The 18,260-nt window shown below is 42.3% G+C and overlaps 1 protein-coding gene across 5 annotated transcripts in view; it reads left to right on the top strand.

Moving 5' to 3' along the window:
* The window catches only part of Nr5a2 (nuclear receptor subfamily 5 group A member 2), a 117,276-nt gene that overhangs the window by 71,800 nt on the left and 27,216 nt on the right, over positions 1-18,260 (top strand). For all 5 annotated transcript variants that reach the window (XM_076941271.1, XM_034513521.2, XM_034513522.2 and 2 more), the window contains one exon: positions 4,821-4,974. In XM_076941271.1, coding sequence (XP_076797386.1) covers positions 4,821-4,974 — 154 coding nt within the window. The remainder of the gene's footprint in view (positions 1-4,820; positions 4,975-18,260) is intronic.

Here is an 18,260-nt window from a genome sequence, read left to right as displayed (position 1 = left end):
CTGCTAGTAGTAGTTCCACAACAAGGGACTGTTGTTGTGCGCTCTCTTGCAAGTGCTCTCTCTCCCTCCCTCCCTCCCTCTCTCTCTTCTCCCTCCTTCCATCCCTCCCTCCCTCCCTCCCTCTTCTCCCTCCCCCTCATCTCCCTACCTTCCTCCTCCTTTTAATTAATTTCTTGATTTTTATTTTATCTGCATTGGTGTTTGCTCTTTTTTACTTGCACACATGTCTGTGTGAGGGTGTCAGATCCTCTAGAACTGCAGTTACAGTCAGTTGTGAGCCACTATGTGGGTGCTGGGGATTGATCCTGGGTCCCCTGGAAGAACAGCCAGTGCTCTTAAGAGTTGAACCATATCTCAAGCCTCCTTACACCAAGGTTTTAAAATTTACAGAGTTTGGTCTCACATTTTAAACTTATGTTTTAGCTGGGCAGTGATGGTGCATGCCTTTAATCCCAGCACTTGGGAGGCAGAGAGGCAGGCAGATTTCTGAGTTCAAGGCCAGCCTGGTCTACAGAGTGAGTTCCAGGACAGCCAGGACTACACAGAGAAACCCTGTCTCGAAAAACAAAATAATAATAATAATAATAATAATAATAATAATAATAATAATAATAATAAAAAAAAAACTTATGTTTTATTGTATGTTGGTTTTTTTTTTTTTCTAATTTATATATAGACTCTCACTATGTAATCCTGGCTGGTTTGGTATTTGTTGTGTAGACCAGACTAATCTGCTTATTGAGTGCTGAGATCAAAGGAATGCAACACCATGCCCAGCTACTTGTGAGTTTTCACCCAGCACTGAAATAATAATTATCATTAATTTTCATTAATATTCAGTAGTGTCAAAGCAATGTCTTTAGTATATTTGTGGCAGCAAATTCTTTTTTATCTAGTATTTTAAAAGCTATACATGCACACATGCATGTATATACCTGTGTGTGTCAAGTAACAAAAGAGTACTTCACATGAGGGCAGATTCTAGTATTTGCATATCATACCTAATTAACAACCACTATAACAGTGCCAAAAGTGTACTGTCAACTTATTACCTTTTATTATTGTGCACTGTGTTAAATAAATGGCATTATTCAAACCATCAAAATTTTGGCCATTAGAACTAAAAACAATTTAGCTTAAATTATCTCTGTCTCTCATGGTGAATGAAATTTATCTAAAGGGGACACTGGCTTAGATGATCTCTTCAGGCCCCCCCCCCCCCCCCCCAGAATTTAATGACATAAAGATTACATGTAAGAGCAATCAATTAATTTTACTAAGTACATAAAAGACAAGGCCAGCTGCTCCTGAAATGAGTACAAACTCTGCATCCAACAATGAAAATATAATTATGTTCGCAATAAAATGTAAGGAAGTTGCTGGTCTGTGATTTATCAGAAGTGAGTCATCCGTCCTCCTTCAGAACTATACAATTTGATAAATTATCCTTGGAGGAAATGTTGCCAGAGCCGCCCCTCCCCCGCCTAAGAAGCACGGTTGAGCTTTCAAATTAGAATATTAATAAATGTGGCTATAAAGGTATTGGGATGCCAGTTGATTCCTTGAGGTCTATCTCACTACAGGTGTCTCACTAAATAGAAAAGTCTGGGAAGCAATTCCTTCAGTATAGAGTCTTAGGTTATGAGAATGAGCCTCGACTATCAAAAGTTACTCTCAATGACCTGTTGAAAGTTCACACACCTCTAATGTAACTAGCCTCACCTTAATAGTAAGTGTACTTACGTGTATCGCGCAGCACACACAGTGTATATTCAGTTGGCAACAATCTTGAATTGTAGTATCATTCTCACTATGATTATCTCTTCATAACCACGGATAGAAGAGGGACCGTTTCTACCTTGCAGTCCTTATTGAGAGATGAGGACACTCTAAAAGTGTTTGACTTTCCCGACTGTCTTTGTAAGGGTCAGTATTTAACCCATGTCATCCGTTAGTCCCAATCGTTGTTGCCTCACTGGGTCTTCTGCTGTCATTCACCACCGAGCCCATTTGCCCTTTAGAATTTCTCTCAAATGTCAAACACTCCTTATCTGAAAATGCTTGAGATCAGAGTGCTTCAGATTTTGGACATTAGAGAGTTACATACACAGAGCAATATTGGTTAGAGACAGAGCCAATTCTAAATATGTGAATAATTTAAGCTCTCTCTCTCTCTCTTTCTTTCTCTCTCTCTCTCTCTCTCTCTCTCTCTCTCTCTCTCTCTCTCTCTCTCTCTCCCCCCCCCCCCCTCAAAAAATTTTTGTCCAGGACGTTTCAATGAGCCCATGTACACAAAACTTGTCCGTTGGTGTGTTTAGACTGAAGGCATTTCAGGTCTCCGGGTTTGGTTTGGTTCTGCCCAGACAGGTCCTAACTTTACTAAGTATCCAAGGCTGCCCTTGAACTACTATTGTTTCTTCTACCTCAGGCATCAAATGATCACCGAGCTTTAAGGGTCTGACCCACCAGACTTGAGTGCCCATCAGAGTTTTGTATTTACTGTGTTCAATCTTTGTTGTTCCAGTAGCAAAGGTACTGATACTTATTTTTGTTTGACTGTTGAGATTTCCAGTCATACTAAGTTTGCTTGGTTGGTCTAGAACTCACTGTTTAGTTCAGGCTGTGACCCCAAGCTTGTAGCAATCCTCCTGTCTCTTTGACCCTAGTTGTGCAGGCTAGTTTGACACTAACTAGACCCACCACTAAGAAAGGTCAATTGAGAAATTGCTTCCATCAGATTGGCCTGTGGATGAGTCTGTGGGGGCATTTTCTTGATTACTGGTTGATGTGGAAAAGCACAGTCCACTGTGGGCGGTGCCACCCCTTACTAGGTGGTCCTATATTGTACAATCAAGCTGAGTAAGCTGGTTCTAGTTTTGCAGTGAAGCTCCATGATCTCTGCTTCTGTTCCTACCTTGGCTTCTCTCCATGATGGACCACAACTAACGTGTATGCTAAATAACCCCTTTCCTAGGGTTTTATTGGTGGGGTTTCAGTGTCTGTGCTATCACACTTAACCTTTGAAGTGAGAACTTTCTTGACATAAGAACCTCCCCATTCTAGAACAGTGACAAAATACTGTGTGAATGTCACTCTGCAAGTCTGAAGTGCCCATGCTGTGCTCGGAATCATCCCCATGGTGATCCCCTGCCCCAGGGTTCAAGCTGCCTTCAGACTGACCTTTCCAGACATTCTTGAAACAGAGTCTGGCAATGCTCATAGCCCATCTGACTATTAAATTACATGGGATAGTGCGCACTCGGGTGGGTACAGAACAGTAGGTTAGCACAGGGCTTGAAGCAAGCACACATCAGTGGTGGCTTTTTCCTGTGTAGTTGACTCTCTCTGTAAGTTGATTGACACCTCTGGGGGGCTCTCTTTCCACTGATTCATAATTTTCCCACCCTTGAAAATGGTTTCGTTACACCCAGTATTCTCTAGTTAAAGCTGAAAACTCAACTCATCATATTTACACAATATAAGAGGGAGAAAAAAAAAGATCTATTCCGCCTTGTTTTTAATTGCAGATTCTACTCAAGGGACTAGTTCTCATGCATAGGAGGCAGCCCTGTGCCTTCTCCTAGCGAAACAAGTGCAGTCAATTATGGTAATGAAATGTCAATAAATATAAAAATTTAATACAGTCTGCTCTGGGTGAGTGGCAGATGAGGACTTGCCTCCCAGACAAATTTGCTGCTCATGCGAAAATTAAATGCACCTAAAAGAGCATCTGGTTGCCTGAGAATTCTCCAGAAAAACAAAGCCAGGAGTGCCAGGTACCGAGTGGTTCTTCACAGGCTGTGAATTCAGGGGCTAAGCCAGTACTATCGTCTGTTGGGGTGGGACGGCCACCCCAACATCTTAACTTGTTATTATAAATTGAATGTCCTATGTCCTCATGAATAATAAAGATGAGTGCCTCTCGGTGCATTTTACAAAATGAAAATAGAACTGAGACTTTTGGGGCTTGTTTTCCAGAGCAAGAAATATATTCTGCATAAAAATTAGGACATGTGCCAAGGGGGTGGTGGGGTGATGGTAATCAATGCGATAGCATCTAATGTAATCATCTCAAACTAACGGCCTCATGTCAGTCTCTAAGGAAGGGGAAGTGCTACAAAATAGCTTTAGAGTCAAGCATGTTGACACCTGGGAAGTTGAAATGGGAGGGGGTGATGAGTTTGAGGCCAGCTTGGGCTACATAGTGTGACTGTTTCTAAAAAGGAATCCTTAATCGACACACTGAGATACTTTAGTCGTCTGCAAGCAAGCGGTCGTGATCCATGAGTATATTAAGATGTCTCACAATGCCAGTTAAGATGTATCATAGTCATTATTTCCTCATATTGGTTTATGTTATTGTGTCCATGTAGAATTATTGTGTGACTCATTTCTTGTGGGTAGCATATTTTTGTCTCCACTTAACATATTCAGAATATAAATGATTACCTTGCATGAAGATATTTTTACTGCAGAAAAGCAGGTCTAGGTACTTGTAAAATAAAGGCAACAAAAACTAGTTGCTATGAAAGTCATGATTGGATTTTTATCCCCATCATTGGGATACCCTTTACAGGAGGTGTCTCAAACTGACTTCAAGAACAAAGCTCTCCCTAGTTGGCCTGGTAAGCTGATGTCAACTTGAGTCACTTGTAAGAAACGGAGCCTCAATTGAGGAACTGGCTCTGTCAGACTGGCCTGTGGCCTCTGTGTTTGAAATCTACACTACAACCTTATTCTACCCACAATTCATAGTGAGTCCCAGGGAGCTTCGTACTGCTGGTCCTTTTGGTTGTCACAGCTGTGATTCTGTGTTGCAGGTGGACTACTCCACCATCATCTCAAACACCACCGAAGAAGTCACATTCAACAACCTTCTGAGCGTCGCTCAGGAGCTCGTGGTGAGACTCCGTTCCTTGCAGTTTGATCAGCGAGAGTTTGTGTGTCTAAAGTTCCTGGTGCTGTTCAGCTCAGGTGAGTGGAGTTATTTTTCTCATAGTCCATTTCACAAAAATTATTTTCAAATACCCAACACTGAGTGGGTGTCTTGGTGTTACAAGGATAACAGACTTCCTTCCAAGTATCTTTAGACTTGAACATGCTTTTACCATATTTCTTTCTTTCTTGAATCTTAGTCCTTTAGCAGGTGGGTCGAGGCATAGAACAGGAGTTGTTCATTTGGAGTGCTGTTTTTTTTTCCCTGGTGGGCAAGGGACAGAAAGCACAGTAGAGACGTAGGAGAGAGTCACTGCATCATGGTGGAGTCATCTTTCTGCCATTCATATTTGAATGAATCTTTTCTGTTCTGTGGTCTAGCTTCTGCTTTTTGTTCTTCTATGATGGGGCCAGTAATTTTTGTGTTTTAAAACTCTATTAGGATTAGCTGGAGAATCCACTCTGCACGTTTAAACAATGGTGATTGTCAAGAGGAAAGATGCTCCTTTAGCAAAGGTTCAGAGTAGGAAGATAACTAAGCAAGATAGATTAGCTAAATCAAGGTTCTCAGTGAGCCAGTTGAGAAAAATCACCTCTGCTTGGAATAAAAAAGGGATTAAGGAGATGGATTTTTATCGACTTCAAAGGAACAGATTTTTCTGCCTGTCCCTTAGTTGATTTCTTTATTTTGTTGGCTTAGCAAAGCCAACTTAAATAAACTTTTTGCCAAGTCTATCCATTCCTCATTGGAAGAAGGGGTGAGGGAGGCAACTTCCCTTGAACAAAAATAATGGAAGAAACCAGACTTACCAGCATATGTTTTTCCTTTAGTCTTCAGATATAAGATAGTTGTGAATTCATATCCAAAGAAATAAAACAAGAAAACAATCCGCACAGTGAAACAGATGTGTCTGCTTTCCAAATTAGGCACTGTGGTTCCAGAATTCCTCTTGATAGCGCCACACAACTGTTGGTGATACAGGGATGGCTTTGAGTCTCAGGAGGAGACTTAGTTTTTTTTTCTCATGCAGTCAATGTTGAAAGGGAAATGGTTTGCCTGTTTTGCAAAGGGTGATATACACAACAGTTAGAAATATTAGTGTGAGTGGAAAAAGACAACTGTTTCATAGACAGGAGTGTTCAGTGGTTTCCAGTGCCAGGATTCGGCCCTGAGTGCTTTCTCTATTAACCACAACAAGCAAAAAAGTTCCATTCAAGGAAGCCTGTATCTATTATGCAAGAACAGTGTGTGGATCGCCAAGCATATGACTTGCTGTGACCCCACAGATTATTCTGGCTTATGGCAAGGTCTTGGTTTTTTTCAGCTGGTGGGAAATATGGGCACAGGAGTAACTTAACCACCTCTTGCTGAGGGAATATGGAGCTCATACCCCGTTGGTTATTTTAGAGAGAAACTACATATAAAAGTGTGCATACAAGACATGATATGATCCTTTATATGTTTTATCTTATGTGTATGAGTATTTTGCCTACATGTATGTATGTATGTATGTACGTATGTATGTATATATGTGTACCACACGCATGCGCAGGGAGTTCAGAGGATAGCATCTAATTGCCTGGAACTAAAGTTACAGATGGTTGTGAGCTGCCATGTAGGTGCTGGGAATTGAACCTTGGTTCTGTAACAGAGAAACAGTGCTGTTAGCCATTGAGCTACCTCTGTAGCCCTGATCTTCATTACTTTTATCTTCATTGTTCTCCAAATTATTATATTCTCTGCCAGTCCAGAAGAGACAGGTGTATCTTAACCTTCGACCTTTGAACCTTTCAAAGGCTCTTCAGAGGGACTGCATTCATCAGAGCTTCCAGCACACACTTCCTTGTTCCATGGCTTCTGGGGAGGCACAGAGAGCTGGGGAAGAGCCAGCCTAAGTTATCTGTTGCAAACCTGTCTACTTACTGGTTGAGCAGGAAAGAGAAATAAGGCCTTCTGATCACAGGTAAAATAAGTACAGGTCAAAAGTTCATTTTTAAAGAAGTAGTAAAAATGTAATTAGCAGTAAAATTCAGGTGGTTTCCAATTTATGAGTGGAAAACTTTCTTCATTAATTCTCTCCACGGAAACAATGGATAATTGATTTTTTTTTCAGGCCTGTTAAGTAGCTAGTATACTTTAGATCCCAAATAACTGTTTCACTGTGAAATCATACAGGGCCACTTTAAAACCCCAGGCTGTTGCCTACACGAGGTGTTCTTTCCTCAAACCCCCAGGAACTTTGAGCCATCCACACTTGAACCAAATGTATTCAGATCCCAGCTCTGCTCAGCATTACCCTTCTGTCATCCTGACAAATGGATGCAGAAGTAGAGTTGATGAAGGCCAGAAGCTGTGTTGAAGAGGTACTTGTGGCCTCATTCTCACGTGAGAGATGGTATTGCCCTTCCCTCATAGGTTCTGAGAGAAGATGCAATAATGATCCTTTGCACATATACCATTTTGAGCAGAAGTGTAAAGGAAAGGTAGGGCAAGATGAGTTGTAGGGACAGGAAGGGGTGAAGCAGAAGACAGGTTGAAAGTAGGGAAGAGCCTAGCCTCGGAAGGGTTAGCCTTGGACCATCCATCAACTCCAAGGTAGCACTGGGGATACACTGTAAGAGAAGGATGTGCCCTGACTCATTCTGTAAGCATGAAAGCCCTCCAGCCCCTTATGTTCATGTGGCTTTGTTGTGGTAACATGGACAGCAGCAATTTTGTACAATGGGGATCTAAAGGAGAGGAAATGGAGCCATGGGTCCCTCCCTATGTGCTCCCAGACTGGTGGTTTAGACCTTGGGGAGCTCTGGTTGGTTGGTATTGTTGCTCTCCTCATGGGGCCACAAACCCTTTCAGCTCCTTCAATCTTCTCTCTAGCTTCTCCATTGGGAGACCCTTGATCATATCAGTGGTTAGCTGTGAGCGTCGTTCTCTGAATGTGTCACCCTTTGGCAGACCTCTAAGGAGACAGCTATATCAGGCTCTTGTCAGCATGTACTTCCTGACATCCACATCAGTGTCTACCTTTGGTGACTGCACATGGGATGGATAACCCAGGTGGAATGGTCTCCAGATGGCCCCTCCTTCAGTTTCTGTCCCACACTTTGTTTTCATATTTGCTCCCTTGAGTATTTTTGTTACTCCTTCTAAGTAGGACCGAGGCATCCACATTTGGTCTTCCTTCTTCATGAGCTTCATGTGGTCTATGAGTTGAGTCTTGGCTATTCCAAGCTTTTGGGCTAATATCTGCATATCAGTGAGTAATTATCATGTGTGTTCTTTTGTGATTGGGTTACCTCACTCAGGATATTTTCTAGTTCCATCCATTTACCTAAGAATTTCTCAAATTCTTTTTTTTTGTTTGTTTGTTTGTTTGTTTGTTTTTCGAGACGGGGTTTCTCTGTGTAGCCCTGGCTGTCCTGGAACTCACTCTGTAGACCAGGCTGGCCTCGAACTCAGAAATCTGCCTGCCTCTGCCTCCCAAGCGCTGGGATTAAAGGCATGCACCACCACCGCCCGGCAAATTCATTATTTTTAATAGCTGAGTAATACTCCATTGTGTAAATGTACCACATTTTTTTTGTATCCATTCCTTTGTTGAAGGACATCTGGGTTCTTTCCAGCTTCTGGCTATTATAAATAAGGCCGCTATGAACATAGTGGAGCATGTGTCCTTGTTATGTGTTGGAGCATCTTCCAGGTATATGCTCAGGAGTGGTATAGCTAGATCCACAGTTAATGGCATGTCCAGTTTTCTGAGGAACCGCCAGACTGATTTCCAGAGTGGTTGTACCAGCTTGCAGTCCCACCAGCAATGGAGGACTGTTCCTCTTTCTCCACATCCTCGCCAGCATCTACTGTCACCTGAGTTTTTGATCTTAGCCATTCTGACTGGTGTGAGGTGGTATCTTAGGGTTGTTTTGATTTGCATTTCCCTGATGACTAAGGATGTTGAGCATTTCTTAAGGTGCTTCTTGGCCATTTGAGTTTCCTCAGTTGAGAATTCTTTGTTTAGCTCTGTATCCCATTTTTAATAGGATGTAACTAAAATAAAAAACTAATCCAATCAATGAATATAGATTGGCTTAACTGGTCAAGAAATGAAGTTAAAATGAAAACTCCCAAGTCTTTTGGTATCTTCGTAACCTAAAAAATAGACCCTAAGGATCACTCTCTGTAATGTGTTCCTTAAATTCTGCTAAATTGGGGGCTGGGAGTGTAATTTAAGTAAGTGTTGACTTTGCATTGCCCAAGACCCATTGATATTCTGACAGAAAAGAGATGTCCTGAGTTGGCTACATGTCTTAATGTTTATGTGTTGGTTTATTTGTGCTCCCACTTTTCTTCCTTACTGTGAGCAGTGTAGAATTAATTTTACAGAGGAACAAGTGTAGGTGCTAATGTCCGCACCATCGTTGCAGACCCGGTGTGTATGAGTAAACTTTCCACAAACTATATGTGAGGAATATTAATATGGGTTGAGCGCTCAGTGCAGTAGTAAGTTCCTAAATTGTTCCAGCTAAGATGCTACTCCGGCTCATAGATTCTCTTAGCCTGAAGACTGGGTAGCTGGATGCTGCTACAACATTGTTTTATCATCTCTCCCTGAATGAGTACCACTAGTTTGCTGTAAACTGCCCTCTTTTCCAATCATATAGTAGTTCTGGAGGTCAGTCATTGTAACAGTTATTTACCTCATTCATTGCAGTTGAGCAATTCATTCATTTCACCTTGAGCAGAAATAGCCAAATCTAAGCAGTAGCTAACTCTTAGCTCGGGTCTCTTTAAATGGTAAGTAGCCTACAAAAGGCATGGCCTCCTTTTTTTTCAGTTGCTTCTGTGCTATGGGTCTGGCTGTGTAAGTGGAGCCTCCATTGAGGTTAAAATTTTGCTTTGTTTCTTCTTACATACAGGCTTCAGGCACATAGTTATGTACATAGTCGGGATCCACAAAATATTTTATTTATTGGTAAAAATATATGAAAAAAATAGGCATACTTTTTTTTTTTTTTGCATACTTTGTTTTAAACTCAAAGTCTTTGGCAAAGGAATTGTAATGAGGAGTTGGAAGCTAATTTAGCCAAAAGGTGCTTTTCAAACAAACCTCTAAGATCGACTTTTTCTTCTGACAGTTTCTGTTCTCCAAGTTTTATTAGACATGTTAATGATAAGCTCTCCGAGGTTATCTCTCTAACTTGCAAAGATTCAAAGGAATATTAGTGATTTAAAAACGTATATGTACTTCTGTTACAAGTATATGAATGAGTAGTGACTTTCAGGCCAGGTTAGGAAACAGTAGTAAAGGCAACTCTGGCAGCTCTTCCCTGGAATACTACATTTCATAAAACACATGGAGAAGATCCTGTCTTCAGTCAGCCCTCTCCAGCTCTTCACTTCATCCCAAATTTCTAATGTTGACTCTGCTACCCCATTATACAGCAAGCAACCTAAGTGACATTCTAAGGGAGGCAGCAACCCTAGGCAAGATGGGTCTGGTTGTCACTGGGAACAATGCAGATGGTTGATGCAGAAAAGCTACTGTGCATTTGTTACCTTCTCCTGTCGGGCTGCCAGAGTCCTCTCTGGAGCATCATTAGAGGTGCAGCGGGCACAAGGAAAGAACCTTGTTTACTGTAGAGTGGTTTGCTTTAGCCCCAGGTCTGGCCCTCGGCTTCTGAACACTGCTCCTTTATCCTGAAGTCATCCTCATAGGATCCAGACAATCTCTGAAGGGTCTGAGAGTAAATGATATTATTGGTATGACTTTTCATAAGTGAACCTTGTGATGCTGAAGGATCTGTAGAGTCGTAAAGCGGCATTGTAGGGCCGAGCAGAGAGCATTTTTCACCTTGTCTGCTGTGGCTCCTTCACACTGCCCCCTGTCTAGAGCAGACAAAGACGGCTGTATGGTGGAGCTGGACTTTTTATCTACCCAGTCTGTGTGTTGTAAAGTCACATACAATATATATTTTGCTTCTTGCATTCTACCTGACAGATATGGGTTTTTAATAAATATTTATTGCCTTTCCTCCCAATTTCTGCATTTGAAAAAATGTAATAGGATATGAGATAATAGTTTAAAATAATAATTTTAAAAACACAAGCATAAGATTTGGAGAAAGATAGCCTAAAAGGTCGACCCTGTGGCATGTTCTGTTTTTAGAAAATAAGGTCATATCTTTACATTATGAACAGAGTTATTCTAAGGAAAATGGAGGCTGAAGAGGCTTCTTTTCCTTTAAGAAGAAAACCCTATGTGGATTCCATTAGCATTAGGGAGACAGAAACCACAAGCAGCAACAGAAGATATTGTCACACTCCCCTTCAGTGATGGTCAAGAAACATTTCATGGGAGTCTCTAATTTAATAGTTTTTGTTTTAGTATTGTGGAGTTTGTTTTTGTTGGTGGTGGTTTGTTGTTGTTCTGTTTTGTTTTGTTTTTGAGTCAGGGTTTCTCCATGTAACAACAGGACCCACTTTGGCTGTTCTGGGCTCACTTTGTAGACTCCGCTGTTCTCAAACTCACAGAGATCCACTGCCTCTGCTGGGATTAAAGGCATGAGCCACCACATCCAGCCTAGTTTTCAGGTTTTTTAAAGAATGTCTTGCTATGTAGCTCTGACTATTCTGGAACATGCTATATAGACCAGGCTGGCCTCGAACTAAGAGATCTGCCTGCCCTTGCTTCCCAGGTACTGGGATTAAAGGTATATCTAGCTAATTAACATCTTATTTACAACGTGGAAGCCAGATCTTGAGCCAACAGCTCCCAGGACCGGTGAGTGCCCCTCTGTTCCAGGCACTGGCCTCCGTAGAGATCCATCATCACTGCCTGCCTGCAATGATGGGATTTATATGGGCATGCAAAATAGAAACAGACAAGTAATTGAAGAAGATGCTCTAGACCAATAGGCACCTGCTTGGTAGAAGTCTGCCATAGCGATCACAGATCCTAAATAGCAGTTGCTGAGTATTATGGGTAGGGATTGGTTCCATTCCACCCACCTCCACTTCAGATTCTACAACCTGAAGCCTCCTAGGTCTCTGTGTGAAACAGCAGAGTGTTCATACACCTTTATATAGCTGCTCTTAGACCTCAAGTAATCTGGAGATGAATTAAACCTTATGCAGTATAAATTCTATATAAATAAGTATGACAACAATCAATAATATATAATATATAATAATATATAAATAAGAATGACAACAATCAATGGGTTCCTGAGGATGTAGGTGAACTGAATTTAGATAGTGTGGATTTCTCTTTGTTTCTAAATTATAAGTGTCATTGCTATCTCTCAAACTTTGGGATTCAGAGCTTCAGTGCACTTGCAGATAGCACTGGGCGCAAAGCTTTGAATTTCCTATTCCAAAAACATCCTTCTTATAGCTTACTCTCACTTTCTTGAAGCCTTTGGCAGCCATCTGGAAGCTAAATGGTCTTAATTATGTGTGTGATTTAGCATCTGTTTTAAGAGTGTGTGTGTGTGTGTGTGTGTGTGTGTGTGTGTGTGCACTCGAGAGTATGTAGTTTTTCAAGACAGAGTTTCTTTGTGTAGCCCTGGCTGTCCTGAACTCACTCTGTAGACCAGGCTGGCATTGAACTCCGAGATCCACCTGCCTCAGCCTCCCGAGTGCTGGCACTAAGGTATGCATCACCACTGCCCAGATGATTGTTTTAAGGAAACCAATTTAATGGTCATTCTCTGCTTCTGCTTGTAACTAGTTATAAAAATCCCAGTCAGTCAGGTATGGTTTTGCAAGTCCATAAGCCCAGCTAGCTGCTTAGGAGACTCAAGTTCACGGTGTTCCTGGCAGCCTGAGACAGTTAGTGAGATTCTGTCTCAATTCTTTTTGAAGGGCCGGGAACATGGCAGAGTCGTAGCATGCATAACCCAGGAAGGTGGATGTCATGTATTTGAGTCCCAGAACAGCATAAACTGAGCAGGGTAACATATGTTTATAATCCCAAGGCTATGAAAGTAGAGGCAGGAGAATCAGAAGCTCAAGGCCATCCCGTGTTACAGAGAATTCCAGAACAGCTTTGAGATACACAAGACTGTATTTCAAACAGCAATAGCAGCAGCAGCAGCAATAATAGTAAAACACAATAAAGTATTGGGAATGAAGCTTCATGACACATGACTTACCCAGCATTCCTGAAATCCTGAGTTTAATTTCCAGTAGGCCACAAAGGAAAACAAGGTGCCCCAGCATGGTGGAGAACACCTTTAATCTCAGCTCTTGGAAGGTGGAAGCAGGTGAATGACTGTGAGTGATCCTGCCTGGTCTACAGAGTGAATTCCAGGACAGCCAGGCCTCACTTACCCCCACCCCCATCCCAGCACAGCCCTTGTTTTACTTACATATGCACACAGGTGCACATGCACACTCACGAACATGCACCCCTAAGATTCAGATGGATGAAGTCCTTTGGGAAAAAGAATGAGGTGACTGAATCTATGGATTCTGACTTCATGCAGCATGCTGTTGACTTTGTATTAGTAAATACAATCACACGTGTTTTCTATCTGAACAGTGTATATGATTTAGCCTTTGGTTAGTTTCCAATAGTCTTCAGTTTCTGATGTGTATGGGTTTTTTTTCCTTGTTTGAGTTTCAGCTGCTGATGCTTCCACTTTGATAAAGACCTTGCACTTGGCTCACTTTCCCTTTGTCTGCAGTATGTATCCTTGATAGCAGGGCACTGTGAGAGCTAGCTTTCTGTAGGTAGTGAATCACAGTGTCAATCAGGTGCTGGCCTTGTGAGCCCAAGCCAGTCAGGGATTTTGTGCAATAGTCAAAGAATCCCATACAACCTTCCTAGACAGGAGTGTGTGTGTCACTGCTGAGGGATGTACATGTCACTTTAATCTATTAATTATTAACCATTAATCTACCATCTCAATCAAGCACAGCAGGGACTTATCGAAGAGGAAACCTCTGACCATTAAATGTGGTTTAAAAAGGTTCCTGTCATTTCACACACAAGAAACCCTAGCCTATTAATCGGAACTCCTTTCTGCTTGCCTGTGGTACTTGTCTTTAAGCCAGGCCCCTTCTTTATCACCAGTAGGGAAACTTATTTATGAACACTTCCAAGGCTGGCAACAGCTCTTGTGTGGGAAGAGAGACTTCACCATCCACAGGGTCTCATCTTGTCTGCTCAGTGGCTGGCTTCTTGGATAGGGTTCCTCTTGGGCCATGTCGGATACACACCGGTGGCCTCAGCTGCAATTCCATGTGCTAATTCAATTCCAGATGTCAGCAAGACATAGGAGTCTAAATCTGGAGGAGGGTTTTCTCCTGCAGAGAGGAAAGAGCTTGGCAGGCTGCCTGGTGACTGGCCAGTCATGGGTTGTCTGGTTACGAGGGGAAGCATTGTTCTGGCCTGGGCTGTGCTCAGGACCAGCTCATGCCTGTTCTTCCTGTGTTGCAAGGACCCAGGAGAGATGTGTAGGGTCCACAGTGGAGTCTTGGTTCCCCCTCGCTTAGCATTGGGAGCAGGTTCTTGGCATCTTTGACACAATAGAAGAAAGGGTAGTAAACCTCTCCAGAAGAGGTCCCACATTGTTGAGTTCATTGTCATGAAGCTAAGTACCCTTGTCACGTGTGTGTACGTAAGAAGAGCAACCAAAACAACAAATCTCCCGAGTTTGCTCTTTTTGCAACACTAAATTCAGGTGGTGAAAGAGGCTTCCAAATCCCACTGAGGAATTTGACCCCATTGACTAATCTCTGTGTTTACAGTCCTAACGCAAAAATGATTCCTTTTCTTTATAAATCTGAGGAAGGGACCATTTGCTGGAAAGGTGGATCTTGAAAGGGCAAGCTTAGTCCTGTTCTCATTCTTCGTTGAGGTTTTGCCCCAGAAGTGGTATAAGACTGTTCAAAGGGTGGCCAGCATGATGGCTAAGCAGTATCTGCCACCAAGTCTGATGACCCAGGACCCCAGGTCCCCAGGATCCACGTAGTGGAAAGAGAGAACTGAATCTCACACACATATATTTTGAAAGGGATTGAAAACTCTAGGAAGATGACTACTTATACAGATTATGGCTGAGTGTCAAGAGAGGCTCCATGTTTTGTGAAGCCTGTCAGCAGGTATTTTAATCGTGCCATTCTGTGGTTGGTTGCTGCCCTTTCTGAGGCCCTTTCTGAAAGTCTTCTGCTAAATCCTACCACACAGTCCAAAACACCCACCATTAATGGCTGGCCCACCGAGTCCAAGGATACTGTATATTCATCTCACATCTCTCCCTGCGTGCATTGCTTAAATTGTTGCTCATGAAGTCAAAGAAGCCAAGGAACTCTCCCAAGGTTCACTGTGCACTTAGCATGCAGGCTCAGCTTTTACCCTTTCAATTCGTGACATTCTCATTTAGGAAAACACTCACTAGACACTTGTCAAATGGCCGTGTGTATCTTCATACTATCGCCCTGCTGAGGTGTCTGCAGCTAGGGGGGAAGGCCAGCAAATAAGCACTTGCCAAAATTTATGTAATAATCATTTGAAATTCAGAACAGATTGATTAGCATTCAGGAGATGCCACGGTTCAATATTTATACCATAGAGATTTGGCAGAGGCAAATAATGGTACGTAAAGCTGATGCTTGCCTTAATTAAATGCAGTGTAATAGGTGTTGTGTGCACGCAATTTGTGTGTGTGTGTGTGTGTGGTGTGTGTGGTCTCCCCCCACCTCAGTGAGCAAAGCAGTTTAGCCATGACCAAATATAATTCATTTTGGAGTTCTCAGTTTGAAGTTAATCAATATGTATTCACCACCACTAAAGAAATGATTATCATTTGTTATCTGTTGGCACAAGAATATAATTGCCCAGATAGCATTCATTTCAGCATATTTCTGAGTAGATTACGCTTAAGATATTTATTATATGTTAGTTGCTAATGCAATGCTATCGTCTTGCTAACTACTGCTGTTTAGTGAGATGGTAGTTTTTTTTTTTCAGAGACTTGGCATAGCAGATTGGGACTAACTAGCAAGGCAAATAAAGAGAGAAGGCACTTTGCTCAGCTGGCATCCATCCCTGCTTCATCATGCCAACTGCTCTGTTCACATCCAACAGGAAGTGACTAGTGGGAATCAGGGTCAGACCAGATCCAGCACAACAGTGAGCTCAGGGCCAAAGCTCCTTGAGTCTAGAATGGGCCAAACCAATGGGTCACACTACAAGCCATTTATTGAAGTGTCTCCTTGGTTTACTGATAAGAGTCCAAACTTATGTCCCAACAGTGTTAGGACAGAAGGGTTAAGTTCCAGACAGACCCACATAATCTAGGAGGCAAGGATGAACTAGGAAAGGAACACATTTCATCATTTCCGAACACTGAAATCCAAACAATATAGTAAACACCCACAGATGTAGCAACATATGGCCTTTCTAGAGACAGCTGCTTCACACGATACAGACCTACTCTTTAGATCTTGGGGACACCCTTCCAAATAAGGTGTGACAGACCAAGCAAATAGTTCAGAGTCCATGCCTGTGTTATCAGCTCTGCCTGCTCTCCTTTGCCCTTTTCCAGTCACTTTTCCTCTGAACTGAGGCATGCCCTACCCCACCACACACCTTAGGTCCAGTCATCCTTTGTTAGTGACAGGGTCCTTATCAACATTCCTGTTGAGAAAACTAAGAAGCGGCCACTCACCGTGGCCAAGTTCACCAAAAGGTTCCTAATACCAACCTCTGAGCCATTTAGATTTTGCACATCTGCCCTGGCTCTGGAGAGGCGGAATTCTAGAACATCATGTTAGAACCTCTAACATAACAAACTGTGATGCTGCCAAGTCATATCAGGACAAGAAAATGGAGGCTAACGGGTAAGCGACCTGAACCCATGCAGAGTCAGGATTGGCGGCGAACGCCACCGTTAGGAAGATGCATAGAGAAGGTGCACAGAATGGAATGCAGTTAGGGAAATGATGCTCTTGTGTAGAGATTGCATTTTATTTACTAAGTGGAAGGTAGTCACGTATCAGGGCTTGCTGCCTATCTAAAAATGCCATCATTGTGATGGGTAAACCTCAGAAGAAGACAGAAGGCATGCCCTAGCACCCACTCATGACACAGAGCTATTGCTTGTGACTGTGGGTTCTGTGTAGTCTGGGGACTTGGTCTTTGTAAGACATCAGTTAGTTCACCTGTGTTCATTTGCACTTGGATTGCCCTAGCTTGGCTCAGACTATGAGGAATCGTATGCCTTCTGTAGTCCAGTGCTACCTGAGTGACAGCGCTGAGTTCAGATCTGGGCAGTTCTGCCTGGCCAGGAATTGAATAGCTGTAGTTCAACTGTCATTTGCCCTATGTTGTTTATATGTAGAAGCATAGACCATCTGAAATAATCCTTTCTTTCTGATATTTATCCTAAGAGAAATAATTCTTATGTTAATGTCACTAAGACGAATATATTTTAAGTATTTCTTTCCCCTGTGGTTTGTGTGCACACAGGCTCTTTTTATCTTAATTTAACCCTTTTGGAAGTTTTTTAGTTTTATTCAAGGCAAGGTCTTAAGTATCTCAGAACCTGATCTTCCAGCCTCTACCCGAGGAGTCTGAGAATCCTATATAACTGCTTTGGGAGATGCATTGCTGGCTTTGGCATGACTCCATTACAGGACAAGGACGGTTGCTTGTCAGAGAGCTAACTAGACACCTCCTCTCCCATATGCTACCACGTCTCTGAGAAGACAGAACAGTAGGCCCAGCACACTGTCTCTGACCTACAACCTACCAGGCTTATGTCCATTTTTAACTTGTGGTGAAATTTATACAACATCAAAATTCCCGTTTTATGTATTTCTTAGCATACAGGTTAAATACATATACATTGTTACATAACCATCTGGCCCTCTCATTCCAAAATGGAAACTTTGTCCCCATTAATATGTGATTCCCATTTCCCCTTCCCTCCAGCCTCTGGAGCCACTTTTCTGTATAGAAAGTGTCCTCAACATTTAACATTGAGCTTTGCCTATCACAAAACATATAGACTGTGCCAGAAGCCACATGTCCAGGAGACTAAGGTCCAGGCTGGGTCCTTGACTCCATGCCCGCTATCATATTCTATCACATGTAGAAATGCCCTGAGATTTGTCCATGGAAGAACAGTGCTCAAAGGAAGCAGTCAGAAAGGGAGTCATCCGTAACTACTTCTCACTAGTAGGATGGTGCGGTCTGGTGGTATGATCTGCATGCTTGAATTTGGACTCTTTATCTGGTGTATTTTGGGAGAATTAACTCTATGTCCATATCTGTAAATTCAAAACAATCAAGATCTACATAGAGCATCAAGAAGGTTAAATA

Source organism: Arvicanthis niloticus, chromosome 10 (genome assembly GCF_011762505.2).
Source record: "Arvicanthis niloticus isolate mArvNil1 chromosome 10, mArvNil1.pat.X, whole genome shotgun sequence".
Lineage (NCBI taxonomy): Eukaryota > Metazoa > Chordata > Mammalia > Rodentia > Muridae > Arvicanthis > Arvicanthis niloticus.
Note: the sequence above shows the minus strand (reverse complement) of the source record. Positions and strands in the feature narration are given on the sequence as shown.